General features: G+C 39.3%; 1 protein-coding gene across 1 annotated transcript in view; it reads left to right on the forward strand.

The window, feature by feature from the left end:
* The window catches only part of DOCK10 (dedicator of cytokinesis 10), a 253,505-nt gene that overhangs the window by 195,450 nt on the left and 42,765 nt on the right, over positions 1-15,290 (forward strand). The window contains exons 20-28 of the mRNA XM_019626007.1: positions 276-399; positions 593-714; positions 1,091-1,177; positions 3,809-3,901; positions 4,323-4,441; positions 6,216-6,285; positions 9,651-9,764; positions 13,048-13,119; positions 14,612-14,758. Coding sequence (XP_019481552.1) covers positions 276-399; positions 593-714; positions 1,091-1,177; positions 3,809-3,901; positions 4,323-4,441; positions 6,216-6,285; positions 9,651-9,764; positions 13,048-13,119; positions 14,612-14,758 — 948 coding nt within the window. The remainder of the gene's footprint in view (positions 1-275; positions 400-592; positions 715-1,090; positions 1,178-3,808; positions 3,902-4,322; positions 4,442-6,215; positions 6,286-9,650; positions 9,765-13,047; positions 13,120-14,611; positions 14,759-15,290) is intronic.

A 15,290-nucleotide genomic window follows, 5' to 3' on the forward strand; every position in this document is an offset into this window, starting at 1 on the left:
CATAAATTATCTAATGAGATATACTAGGCATTCTAAGTTATCATTATATGCCACAATAAAAAAGTAAAAATATCAACATGTTCACACATTACTGCTAGCAGGATGGATATTTACTGAGAGTTAAATCAGTATTACTAACACCAACTATTAAACATGGACCTAGTGGAGATTTCAGTTAAGAATTTTTGGAAGGCCAAGGTGCCTATGCTTTCGCTTGCCTTGACCCTGGGAAAGTGATTTTAATCTCAGTCCAGCTATTATCTCCTTTGTTGCAGGTGAAAATTGAGCTACCAACACAACTCCACGAGAAACACCATATCCTGTTTTCTTTTTATCATGTCACTTGTGACATCAATGCGAAAGCTAATGCCAAAAAGAAGGAGGCTCTGGAAACATCCGGTACTGACAGGAAGTGATCTGACATAGCTTTACGTGTCATCTGTTTGACTTAAACTGGAGAGCATTTCAAAAGCTCTGATTTATTAATTTTTAGTGAAGTTTTGTATTCATAAATGATAAATTGCATTTATTTTTACTCCTCACCACAGAGGTTTGTACTTAGAAGTTTTCTCTTTGTTGTTCTTTTCCACAGTTGGATATGCTTGGCTTCCTGTGATGAAACATGATCAGATAGCTTCTCAAGAGTACAATATCCCCATAGCTACAAGCCTGCCTCCTAATTATTTAAGCTTTCAAGACTCTGCAAGTGGAAAGGTACTGAATGATGTATAATTTAAGAGAAAAAAAATACATGAGCTAAATGGCATGAGGTTATCTTCTTTCCACTGTTTAAATTAACCCAGCCGTAGTGTAGGCATCCATTGTAGTCATTAATCAAATGCACCTATAGCATTTCAAATATCTTGTTTACTTTATGGCCAGGAGAAATGCTCTATTAAGAATGATCCCCTGATGCTACACTGATCTCACTTGCCAATGCCACCTGATGTATTTGCATCTTTTATTTTCCATCTCTACAGTAATGGAAGATTAATGGAGCAGGAGGTCAAATTAACATAAGCTAAATAACCTATTTATTTGCTTTCTTTCAAATTGCCACAGTGAGAGTAACAAACTCTTTTTTTTGCAGCATGGTGGGAGTGACATTAAATGGGTTGATGGTGGCAAACCACTTTTCAAAGTATCGACATTTGTTGTGTCAACAGTGAACACTCAGGTAAGCATGTTTTTTTCTGAAATGCCAGCATCTTTGTGACCACGCAGAATCAGGTGTCTCCTATATTTATGGGAGGAGACTCACCATTTCACAGGGTGTCAGAAGAGCAGGTGATAAAAAAGGAAGACTGTTTGCAGCATAATTCTGTGCCTCTGCCAGGAGAAATAGAATGCGCTAACCCATAAAAGTCCAGGCGCCATGAAACTGCAGAGCCAAATACCAGAAGTGTATTTATCAAGAGTACACTCTCCTTGGAAGATGGCTTTGCTTCCACTGACAAGTGTTAAAAATGTGAAATGTTCAAAATAAAGAATGGGAAGGCCATGAAGTCAGCAGAACCGCATTTGAGCCGCCTCAGCCGAGTTCTGAATCAGTGACCTTGGACAAGTCACTTTACTGCAGTTCTTATTTCCTCATGAGGACAATGATAACAATACACTCTCTCTGCCTAAGGTTATGGTGAGGCTCAAAATGAGAAAGTACATGGGAAAATATCTAGTGAACGGGAAAATATCTCATGAACTGCAAAATGCAATACAAATCTAATTATCATCATTGCCAAATTATCACACACTCACCCTTCCATTGCAAGGCAGCTCGGTCTATCTACCACAATGTGAGGGTTTTCATGGCACCAGTTATAAACTGCAGAACAAATTATTACAAGTACATAGACTATGTCTTTCTCCTTTATTAAATTCAGTGTGTATCCACTTTTTTATTTTTGCTTCATGCTGCTTTATCTCTAGCACATACTTGGTTGCTAAGAAAAAGGAAATACTCCAGGCACCACACATACCCTGGAATGAAATTTCTCTCAGGAACCTCTGGGGTCTCCAGCCACATTTAATCCTCTCCCCTGATCTTCTACCCATGACGTTTTTACACCCATCTTTTCTCTGATGCCATCAGCCCTGTTGAGTCCCACAGAATGGTCACGCTCCACCAAATCCTGCTTTTCTCTAACTTAGAATGTCCTGAGTTCTCTTTCTCACGCTTCCAGTCGCTTTCTTCCAAAGAGCGCAGGTCTCCCTGTGATTCACCCTTGCTCACCTTTCTCCACGTCCACTTCCACAACCCACACAACCCGTCGCCCCGGGGACACATTCGACTTTCATCCATCCCAAGACTGACCTCAGTTTTCAGATACCCAAGGCTCTCTCCAGCAGTTTTCTGTCCATCTGCTTAGTCCTGCCAAGACCCACTGACCCTCTGACACTCAGCCTTTCCTCAGCCAGGAAGCCACTCTCTCCCTCTCTGCCTCCCCGCCCGTCATGGGCCTGGTCTCTTCGAGATCTCAGCTCAAACGTCTCTTCCTCAAAGAAGGCTTCCCTGTTCCCTGGCTCCACAGGCATGCTGAGTTATACACCCACGCGGCACCCTGCTTTCTTTTGGAGCACTTACCTAATTGTGACTACATGGGTGTGTGTGGAAATCGCCGTGCCGCCTGTGTTTCTCCCTGGTGTATGGAAGGATCACAGAGGAAGCTAGAGGGTTTTCCTTGTGCTCAGTGCCTGCCAAGGGCCTGGCACAGAACCGGCTTTCAATAAGTAATTGTCAAGTAGATGAATACATGAGGTGGAACCGGAAATATCACACACACACCGACCTGAGGGGAACCCAGACTACAGATGCCCTTCTAGAATTGACAAATACCAGAGTAACACCCAGAGAGTACATCTTTACTAAAATTCTGAATCTCACTTTCTGATTGCATAACTCCAACCCCCAGCACCGAATTTAGAGAATTTCCAAGGTGCCACCTTCTTCAGGAAATAGCATTAAAGGTATTAGTTTGCTCAGCTGCCATAACAAAACACCACAGACTGTGGCTTGAGCAGCAGAGATGTATTTTCTCACAGTTCTGGAGGCTGGAAGTCTGAGATCCAGGTGTAGCAGGGTGGATTTCTGCTGAGGCCTCTCCGCTTGGCCTTCTCGCTGTGTCCTTACATGGTGGTTCCTCTGTGTGGCATGTGTCTGGTGTCCAAATATACTCTTCTGGAAGGACACCAGTAATATTGGATTAGGGCTCCCCTCATTGCTTCATTTTAACTTAATTACCTCTTTGAGACCTTATCTCCAAGTACATTCATATTCTGAGGTGCTCAGAATTAGGACTTCAACATACGGGTTTGGGAGAGAACACAATTTAGCCCATAACAAAGGTTACGAGTCAGAGTTATCTCCTGGTAACTCTGGTTAGTGTGGACTTCCAAATTTTTTACCATCTCAGGCATTTTAAGTCTGGCAATGTCCCTATGCATATTAAAGAGTACGCATTTTCATGTGTGTTAAGGAATATGTAAGAAAATTTGGTAGAAGCCTGTGGAAGAAGCAGGAAGATGAAAGAAGGCAATTAAAAAAAAAAGAAAAGAAAAGAAGGTAGAGAGCCAAGGGAAGTCATTCTCCAGCCATTGTCATGTGGCCAAGAAGGAAAACAAACCCATGAGAAAGCCACAGGCGAGTGGGCTATGTGCCAGAATGTCTAGTGTAAATGAAAGCCCTGTCCCTCTGAGCCCTCCCATCCAGGCATCTATCCTACAGAAGTGCTCACCTCCCAGCACCATGATTGTCACACAGTTTACCTGTCATCAGGAATAACACTTTTATTTTTATTTTTGGCTGTTTCAGGATCCATATGTGAATGCATTTTTCCGTCAGTGCCAAAAAAGAGAGAAAGATATGTCTCAGTCACCTACCTCAAATTTCATCCGTTCTTGTAAGGTAACGAGCATACAAATATTTACAGGGGTCTCCAGGGGAGAGATGGACGAAAGAGACCGCTATAGTTTCCTTTGCATAGCAAATGAAGTGGTAGTTATCACTGAAGATATTTATATGCCACAGCAATTCAGAGATGAAAAGATTTTATTTCACAGTTCCTTAATATTTTGTTGATTAAAAAACAAGCAAAGATTGGTATTTCCAAAACAAAAATCATTGAAAATCAAAACCAATTGATTTCAAATTGGTTAATTAAACATAGTGTCCTTGCTTCCCAAGGTAAATGTGATAAAGAATAAAGCCAGATAAAGGGAAGCTAAAGTATTCACGTTTAAGTTCTGAGAAAACATCAGCAAAAATGTGCTTTAAACTTAATCAGTGTGGTTTGTTTGTTTTTTTTCTTCCTGTCAATTTACTACAGAACTTATTGAATGTGGAAAAGATTCACGCAATCATGAGTTTTCTGCCTATAATCTTGAATCAGCTCTTCAAAGTTTTGGTTCAGAATGAGGAAGATGAAATAAGTACAACTGTGACCAGGTACCTTTTAGGAGAAGAGATTTTATCATCTGTGGTTACGCACAACTTGGATTATAACTGAGCGGCCACCTAATTCTGTATGCTTGCATTTCGTTTGAACGCATGTCTCAAATTTAAGTATTTCTCACTCTTGACTTCTTACCTTCTAATCATCTATTAGTATCATTCAAATATAGTTTTAGACTTCGTAACATTTTCCTTTTGTTTTTGAATTAATATTTTTATTTTAAGATAATTATAGATTTGCATGCACTTGTTAGAAATGATGCATAGAGATCGCATTTTCCCTTCACCCAGTTTATCCCACTGGCAACATCTTGCAAAACTGTAGTATAATCAAGAGTAGTACCAGGCTATTGACATAGAGAGAGAGAATCATACAGTATGACTGTATCAGGATGTACCATAATTCTCTGGCAATTCATCAAGTTTGTTGCACGCATCCATAGTTCATTTCTTTGTATTTCTGAGTAGTATTCTATACCACAGTATGTTTAACAATTGGCCTGTTGAATGAATCTGAGTTGTTTCCAGTTTGGGGTAGATTTGGGATAAACATCAGCTTTCATTTCTCTGAGATAAATGGCCATTGCAATTGCTGGGTCCTAGGAGAGTTTTATGTGTAGTTTTTAAGAAAATACCAAAGTGTTTTCCAGAGTGGCTGTACCATTTCACATCCCCACTAGGTCTTTTTTTTTCTAAATACTCACTTTTTCTCCAACTGTTCTCACTTGAAGTTTGTCTATATTACATTTTTCCAGCATTATTAATCTGTCTGGTGACTTTTGCAGCCACAGTTTCCTCTTAATAGAGATAGTGTTTCAAATTAATTATGGATTCATATATTCCTAATGTTCATTTGTTTAAAAAATATTAGTCACAATATTCTGGAAAAAAAAACTACTCTTGACAGTCAAATGTTTCCAGCACCTTCCTAACTCACAGACATATTATTAGCCTCTCTCAGAATGAATCTTTAGCCTCATTTTTAAAGTAGAGCCATGAACCTTTGAAAGATTGAAGTATCCCTCACAGTTCTACAACTAGCCAGTTCTAGACCCAGATTAAAAGTCCCCAGCTGTGTCTTCAATAGGTGCTCTTTTCAGCATGAGTATAAGGGTCTCTGTGGACAAGACTCCTAAATATTTCAGCTGATAGATATGTTGAAATTCTGAGATATTCCAAAGCACTACAGCCATGAAGCAATTGAAAGTATTTGTATGAAAAAAAAATCAACCTGTACCACCAGTGCTATCCCAGCTAAGTGCTAAGGTGGTGGGGAGGAGGGAATGACAGCATCTTAACCTAATTACTTTTTCCAGAAGTCTATATGTATAGTGCCTCTGGGTTGGAAGGGAAGCCCTTTTAAAATGGAATATGATAATTAATTTGAGGTTAAAGGTCTTAACTTTTAATCAGGTGCTAAAAATGATCCTTTTTCCAAGAAGATAATGTCAGCAGCAAACATGCAGACCATAATAGCACATTCAACTTGGGCAAAAAAAGTCTCTAGTGTGATATTGCATCTGTAAGACACTACTTATGTTTTAATGTTTAGAGATTTCAAGATTGGAATTGGCTAACAGGTAATATCGATGTTAAATACCCAGTAGTGGGGGATGAGGGGGACCAAGGGGACTCTGAAATTGATTGATTGATTCATTCATTCATTCATTAACTATTAAGTACCCAGTTTAGAAGCACTCCATTGACAATCCAAATGGTATTTTACAGCCTTCTCTAGAAAGGCCACTGAACAGCTTTGTTTTTCCAGGGTTCTGACTGACATTGTGGCCAAGTGCCATGAGGAGCAGCTGGACCACTTTGTCCAGTCTTACATTAAGGTATGAAGTCACCGCTTTGACCTTGGTCATATGCCCTTGTGCTGTGTGGCTTGTCTCGTTTCCTGTCTACAATAAGTGGGAAGTCTCTCCCCTTAGCTGGACGGTGCCCACCGCAGTAATATCAAACATGCCACTTAGCTACTGAGAATTCTCTCTCTTTGCGTGGATGGGCTAGATGTATTGTTTGAATGTATAAATGTGTAAATAACATGTACATGTGCAAATGAATATTTATCTGGGGAGAAAGAGAGAAAAAAGAGATAGAGGAGAAAACGACTGTCTTTTAGAAGTCACCATTACAAACGAATGAAATTCCTGTGTACATTTAAGGAAGACCTTTCTTGTTGGTTTGTTGAATGCTCTACGTTTCTTCTGTAATGTGTTCTTAGCTCTTTTTATTGTTTTCTCAGGCATTATTTCATTTTCCCAGTTACTGTATATTTGTACCTGCTTCTGGTATGTTAAGTCCTTTATCCTCTGGCATGAACCACTAGCCCATTCCATCCGTGTGCCCTGCTTCCTCCAGTGTCCTTCGTCAAGTATATCTTCTCATTTCCAGTTGGCCTGTGAATTAATGCCAGTGAACTTGCGATGATGTTTGCACGTTAGACTTCCGGCCTAAATGTCACCTTCTCGAATGGGGAGAAAAAAGAACCCATCTAGAGATAAATAACAGTACCTTTATGATATAGAAGACCTAAATGTCTGTTTTTTGATGCATAGATTAAATCTTTTTGAAACATAGACCTTTTGAATTAAAAGAATATATTTCATTAATACCTATGGATAGACATGTGCCCATCTATTTTAGATGTTCAAAAGGTGATTAGAGAAGAATTTTGGGTGTTTTGTGCTAGAAACTTGTTTTTTTTTTTAAATCTACTATAAAAGAAAATAGCACAGAAAATTCATTTTGGAGAGAACCCCTCTGAGATATCATCAATGAGAAATTTTTTCATTAGTTTTATATCTATATATTTTCCACTTGCCAGAAATGTTAGATGTCTTCCCAAATACCTAAATATAAGTCTGTACTCTTCCTTAAAATAGCACATTTGTCAAAAATAGTCAGTTATTGCACAATGATTTCCCTCTGGTATAATTTTACCCAATAAGACCTACATTTCATTTGCAGAAAGCCAGTTTCACCTACAAATGCCTTTTTAGTCTGCTCCCTGTTTAAGATGAAGTCATAGCTTCCTTGTATAGGGTATTGATGAATTTATATTCAACAGAATTATCTACAGAACTTGCACTCGCTCAATGCTTACCTCAGTGTTCCATTTCAATCTCCAAGGGGCTGAGCCGAAAAAAATTCCCCAGTCCACATTACGCAGAGTCATCTCCGTTTCAACACAAGTATTATGTACCTTGTTCTAATGGAATCGTTGAAAATTACATTAAGAACCCACTGGTGTTGTGACTATTTTTGTGATAGTCAAGGTTAGTTCCTTTTGAGAAACTTAAATCAGTTCTCAGGCTCTGTCTGTGACGTTTTTGGAGAGTTATATTGGAAATGCATCCTGATATGGTCTTTATTTTTAACCAGGATACTTGAAATATCTGGATGAGCTCATTTGATTCTGTAATATATGAGATTGCATATTTAGCTTGCTTTGAAGTGGTTCAAATCCAGAAATCCACATATGTAGAATTTCAAGTTGATAATTCCTAAAGATATTTAATAATACATTTCTATATATCTAGAACAAATCTAACCTAATAAATATAACCAACTGGAGTTTTATTCTGGAGAGAGCACTAAACTAGCAAGTGGGAAACTGGGTTCTAGTCAAGGTTACGTAGTTAATGTGAGCAGCCAGCCTCTCTGAACTCAGTTTTCTCCTCTGTGAAGTGAGACAGGATGGACCAGGTGAACATCCAGCTTCATGATTCTGTGATTGGACTCCTGTTGTAGTGCATGGCTGACAGCCTGACCTTGACCAAGGAGCCTGATTTTCTAACCTCAGTGGGGAAAATTACCTAACATATAGATGGATATTAGGCCCCACAACTAGGAGTATAATGAAAACTGATGGGCCAGTACCAATATATGCTTTGAAGTCCTTAAGAGATCTGAGAGTCAATGTAATCTATACTTATTGACAAGCAAACTAAACACCATTTCAAGTTCAGTGGTGCTAAATGCTGCTAACTCACCCCATCTACACTGTCCAAAATGCACACATACACCATGTCCTTTTCAAAAATGTATGTCTGAAGTTAATCTAATGAAATTCCATGGTTTACAAACAATTTGTGACACTGACATGTTATAGCCAAATTTTAAAATAGAATATTTCAGAGCTAGTTGAAATGCTCTTGGGGCTAAATAACTATACATGGGACTAGGTGCTGATGACATGACCCTCATGTGAGTCCTAATCCCTGAGGGGGAAAAATTGTATTGTCCTTGATTTTAGCTTGTTTCATGCATCTCTTAGCTTTGTCTTTCTCCTCTGGGATGAGCTTGGAGAAGTCAGGCCCCATCAAGATGATTTCACTGTCAATGAGCTATGAAGTTCAAAGAAATAATTATAGATCCAAATGTGAATGTGCCTCTGCTTTGAGTTTCTTGCCTGCCTTCACTCTCGATTATAATGAAGTCTGAATTGTGAATTTTAGAAGAAATGACCTCCCTTGAGGCAAACCCAGCTCATTAGTAAAAAATTATAATTCAGTAATAAGCATTCTATATTTGAGATATATTGAGATGTATATCAATGCCAAAATTGATGCTGATATCCTTAAAATATATGAAGAAATACTGAAAATTAAAACCATTGCATGAACTTCATGCTGCGTCCCAATCAATCTTTTGAGGGAAAAAAAAGTGAGCAGCTTTTGTTATCGTACCGATGGCCAATGTTCATGAACCTTTTTACAGCTGTGTGTAAGCATGAGATGGTAGGCCCTGGGCGTGTGGGAAGCTCACCTAGTGGCCTCTGGAAAGCACCGGCTTCCCCACTTGGCTATTTGAGTGGGCGCTCTACCCTTTCAGGATGAAGAAATGCTACCATGCCACCTGTTACCAGTGGAAGGAAGGAGAAGGGGAAATGTGTCCTGAGTAGGTGGGTCAAAGCCCTCCATGTTTCCTTGAATCTGCTAGATTGCCCTCTGACTCTTTCTTCTGATTTCTACAAAAAGAGTTTCGAGGAGCGCTTAGGTGAGCCAGGCCTGCCCTGTGCAAAGCTCTAAGTAGGAACAGGTGTGTACTACTCTTATCATTGGGCCTTCATTTACTTCATAACAAAATCTGGCATGAGCAGATAAGTTTGAGTTATAAATATTCATGGAACATCATTTTTAAAGCTTTGTTTTTATTAAGTATTTTTACTTTTCCCTCTTTTTTGGATTTTCTTCAGTTTGTGTTCAAGACCAGGACATGCAAGGAGAGAACGATACATGAGGAGCTGGCTAAACATGTGACTGGTCTTTTGAAAACAAATGACTCAACAACGATCAAGCATGTCCTAAAGGTAAAGAATTTAAAGATGATTCTTTCTTTGTTAGTATGAGGTTTACATTCACCCCCGGAAAGTGATAGGATTCATTGATTTTCATAAGTCATTTCTTTTACAATTTCTAGCATCAGCTTCATATTGAAATAGTAGCACATAAAAGTATTAAGCAAAAGAGATCTGTGTCAAGAAAACAGATCACCTTAAGAAGTAGAATGGACCCAAGTGAAGGCCTTGACCTAAAGACAGAATAAACGATATTAAGAATTATTGAAAACACTAAAATATTCTAAGTGTAGCAAAAATAAAGTTTGTTGGGTTTTTAGGCACAGTAAGAGGAAATATGCCAATGAAACAATTAATGATATATTAATATATTGACAACAGAGAAGAAGCAAAGAAGCAGACACTCTTTGACGAATGCATGCATTCGTGGAAACATAAAGACGAGATGGTGGGAAGCTTATGACAAGATAACTAAATTATTATAGAAGAGTGAACTTAGTCCCCAGCTAAATGAATTATCTATCATGACTTGACAGGTGGATAATTGATTAGTAAGTAGCTGGAAAGAAAAGGATCAATAAGCATCCACATGAGTTCACTAAAATCAAATTATCCCAGGCCAACCAATTTGTTTAAATTAGCCTTATGAGTATATTCATTTAGTTTATTCCACAAACGTGCTCTTAGTGCCTCCCACGCAGCAGGCACCATCCTTGGTGCTTGGCATGCCACAGAGAACAAATAAAAATCTCTGCCCTCAGGAAGCTTACATTCTACTGGGAATTAAAAACAATAAACTACAGACACGATAACAAAATGCATTCAATTGTGTGTTAGAAGATGCGAAGTAGTATGGGAAAAGAAAATATCAGGCAGGTAAGGGGAATTTGGGAGCAGAGTGCAGGATGAGGTTTGCAGATTTAAATAGAATGGTCAGGATGGAGCTTGCAGAGAAGTCAATACTTGCTCAAACAAATGGGAAGGCGGGGAGGGAGCTGGTGCTGTGGATGCTGAGTTTAGAACCTGGAAGGTAGAAGGGGAGACCTGCAGCGGCATGTCTGCTGGACCTGACGGATGGCAGGGGGCCAGTGTGGCTGGAGCTAAGTGAGCAAAGGAGAGTGGAGGCAAGGTGACACCAGAGAAACAGCAGGGGGTTCGGTGTGTGGCATAAGGCCTTGTGGGCCCTTGAGAGGGCTTTGGCTTCCATTCAGAGCAAAATTGCGAGCCATTAGAGGGTTCTGAGCAGAGGCCGGATGTGAGCTGATCTTGGTTTAGGGGGATCACACTGATGGCTGTGTACAGAGTAGACCAAAGTGGGGCAAGTGCTGGAGAGGCAGCCTTCCCAGAAGCAGCGTCCTCTGGGGAGAATCAGAGTTCAGTTAAAAAGTGAGGTGAAGGAACTGTCTGGAGGAGAGACACATCTTCAGGAGATTTTGCTGATGGTAGACCGTGTGTTCCGGAAGGCATGGCGCGTGGGTTTCAGGAGATGGAAGCTGTGGGTTATATGGATACAAAAGGGAATGCGTGGAGATTACAGGGCAGGAGAGGAGTGGGGCTTCTCCAATCAGACGTGGACAGAGACAAAAGCCTTCATTAGATTAGTCCTGGTGGACTCAAAGTGAAGAGTGGCAGCTTACAAGAGTGCTGAGGGGTAGGGAGTGGTGTCAGCCGAATTAAGAGACATTTGTTGGTACACTTGGCATAATGGTTTAAAAGTACAATATCATTTTGGACAAGATGGGGGGAAATGGATTTTAACAATGCACATCAGATTAATTAAATATTCCCAGCATTTTCAATATCACCTTTACTAAAATGTGACCCCTTTGTTAAGCCAAAGCTGCCTCTTTAGAACTTAAACTTCATCTCTGTCTTTCTTCTAGAGTTAGGACTGTGTACTCACAAGTTCTTAGCAGCATGATTTGTATCAGCCTAAAATTGGACATAATTCAAATGCCCATCAACAGTAGAGCAGATAAGTAAATTGTGATTATATACGTGATGTAGTGAACATACGGGATCCCAGCAACATGATTCTTCATAATAGAAACTCAGAACAGGATATGTTGAATGAAAAAGGCAATCACAGGAGAATATATACAGGATGTTTCCATTTATATGAAGTTCAGTGGAAAACAAAACTACATATATTGCTTCAATATATAATAGTGGTAGAAAAGCTATGAAGTAAAGCACGGGAATGATTTGCACAAAAGTTAGAATTGTTTGCGGTAGAGGGGATGGGAAGGGGAGAGGAGCAGGGGAGTGTATTCTTTGAATTGTACATACATGATATATACTTTTTGTACCTGGAATAAGGATTACCCTTTCACCCTTAGACCCAAGAAAGAGGGGACTCCCTCCTGGGGCACGCCTCGGTCTTCTCCAACCACATACTTCCCCATGAGGAAAGGCATGGGAGTAGCCAAGAGTCGTGCCACGGGGAGCCCCTCTCTCCCCTTCTGAGTCTATGAGGATCCCCAGGAGCCCCACCTCGTGGGCCCACAGGCTTACTCCTGGGCCTGCTTACACCTCTCTCCTAAGTCCATCCTTCAAAGGGAAAATCTTGATGCCTGATTGCCACCCTAGACCCTGGGAAGGAGCAGTTGGTGGTGGGACAGGGACTGGTGGTGGACAGCCCTTAGGCATGCAGGCTGGACAGTCACACATGTACCCCAGGCCCCTCAAGGTGTAGGGTGGAGCCTTGGGTGAGGGAGTAGGCACGCCCCTGCTCTCCCCATGCCCCACTTTCTGGTACAGCATTCCTAGCTGTCAGGAAATTATACTTGTCAAGGTAGGGTGATGAAACAGTTCATTGGACACTTTGTTAGCTTAACTTTGAATTTTTCAGTATTTAGACATGGGCCCCCCATTTTTCACCTTGCCTCTAGCCCTGGAAATGTTAGGGGTGGTCCTGCTATGAGAAATTTTTGTTTAAAAAGTTTAGCTTTGTTTAGCTAAGCAAAACAGATACAACACCCCAAGAGTAAATAGTCCACAAGACTGCTCTGGTTAACCATGTCACGTAAACTGGTATCTTGTTTTAGTGTAAACATTCTTTGAGGTGATAGAGGAGCTGAAATGTCTGACATTTACTTTTACCTTTAGAATTTTCATAAAGATCATCCTAGTATAATGGAGGATATAGTATTGCTCTGATGCATTTAATTTCAAAGGATACATTTTGAGATAAAGGTTTTATTATATTACAAGTTGTAAAGAACAGAAGTATCATTATTTTACCATAGGATAATAAACTTCTTTACCGTTTGTTTGTTTTTTCTTTTCCTAACAGCATTCCTGGTTCTTCTTTGCAATTATCCAAAAATCAATGGCACAATACTTGATTGACACAAATAAAATTCAGGTAAGATCATGATATCCAACAATTATGTTAACGAATAGGCACTCATTTGTTCCCTTTTTATTTACTTTGCAAAGCTTAGCAATGTATGTCCATCACTTTCTAAGTGGGAGAAATGATTTTGTGTGTCACTTCATCCTCCGTGGCTTTAATTCTTACAGCATGGAAGGCTGGGTGCTCAGAATTTTAGAAATGTGTGGTTCAGTCTAACTCTGAGTTTTGTTTCTATCTGTAGTGAAAATGTGAGTCTAATTTTAAAGCCAGCTTGTGTAGATAAATGAATCTTACCTAGCTCTGCAAAGGGGCTGTGTAAACTCACAAAGTCCACATGAGATGGGAAATCTCAGCTGCCTGAAACTTCCCCCTCGTGTGCAGGAGTTCAGACCGGAAGAGTGGATTCCTGGACCTAAGGGTGGTCTTTAGGGGCTCGTAGAGTTGTATTCAATGTATGATATGTAATCTCACAGCTAAGTCATTTTGCATTGTGACAAAAGTCTCTTGACTATGCGGTTCCACTGCTGCCTGCTGTGGCATATGCTGGGACCATGGAGATAAGATGAGCTGGTACAAACTTTCAGATGTAAAATGAATATGCTCTGAGGACCTAATATAAAACCTAATGATTATAGCTGAGAGCATTGTATCGTATAATGAAATTTGCTGAGAGTAGAACTTAAATCTTCTCACAAAAAGAAAGAAAAGAAGAGAGGGAGGGAGGAAGGAAGGAAAGAAGGAAGGAAGGAAGGAAAAAAGGAAGGAAGGAAGGAAGGAAGGAAGGAAGGAAGGAAGGAAGGAAGGAAGGAAAAATCTGAGAAATAATCAATGTGTGAATTAACCAGGCAGGGGAATCTTTTCCCAGTGTATATGTGTACCAAAACACTACAATGTACACTTTAAATATCTTAGAGTTTTATGTATCAATTATTCCTCAATAAAGCTGAAATATTTTTTTTTTCAAAAGACTAGCTGGAACTTAGAGGACATTTCAAGCCAAAGTCTGTACTCATTAAGTTATTCATTCATTGATTTCTTAGAGTTGTTTATTGGGGAATTCCTAGTTTTAAAAATATCAAAATAAGTTGATTTTTAAATTAAATGGAAACTATGTATCAAAGAAAGTCTAGAATAATATTCATTAAACCATTAATAGTAGTTACTTCCTGAGAGACGAGTGAGGGGAATTAAGATGTGAAAGGTCATAGAGACTATTACATTGTTTTGAATAGTTTGTAATTAACATATGTTATAATTTACTTTTTAATGAAAACATGAAAAAAATGTATTGGCCAAAATACAAGGAAACATTAAATGAATATGATGCCAATCATGACCTTGAAATTAAAAGGGTTTCTATTTTATCATGGCATTCAAGTTTTCCAAAGGACTCTTTTTGTTTGACGATATATAAAATAAAGTCAATCTTCCAGTTTATTCTTTTCCAGGCTTAGTATTTCACATGCCACATTGCAAAAAGAAACATCTATTCTTTCCTTAGCTTCCTCGGGCTCAAAGGTTTCCTGAATCTTACCAAAATGAGTTGGACAATCTTGTAATGGTCCTATCTGATCACGTGATTTGGAAATACAAAGATGCCCTTGAAGAAACCAGAAGGGCCAACCACAGCGTTGCCAGATTTCTCAAGGTACACTTGTACGAGATCACAACTCCCTTCGAGCCCCTAGGGGAGTGAATGCAAGAGAGTCTAAATGTTAATCGATGCACATCTCCATTTACGTACAATGAAGAGTCAAAACTAGCAGCACTCTTAAATACTTTTATCTATACATCTTTCCTGCTTGAAATACTTTGTAATTTTCCCTTCCAGTTTGAAGTCTCATTGAGCAAAGACCAAGGTTAGAGAAAAGTATCCACTTGAGTGTTGTGAAATCGTAGTACTTCTAAATATTTTTAAAGTGAAAAATGAAATGTTTAAAGGAGAAGCTACCCTGAGGCAATATTATTCTCCTGGGCATTTCTGTCCTTGAAGTGATGTTCTGGGCTGGCTCTAGTTCTAACAACAATGACAAATAGCTCCTTTGGGAAAACGTTTGGGAATTTCACATTTTTGTTATATTATCTCCAGGCTCTTTTCACATGATGAAAATATTATACACTAATCACAGAAGAGGAAAACTATCAATTAAACTATTGAGCAACTACTTACTAAACTGGAT

Source organism: Hipposideros armiger, unplaced genomic scaffold, assembly GCF_001890085.2.
Source record: "Hipposideros armiger isolate ML-2016 unplaced genomic scaffold, ASM189008v1 scaffold_651, whole genome shotgun sequence".
Classification (NCBI taxonomy): domain Eukaryota; kingdom Metazoa; phylum Chordata; class Mammalia; order Chiroptera; family Hipposideridae; genus Hipposideros; species Hipposideros armiger.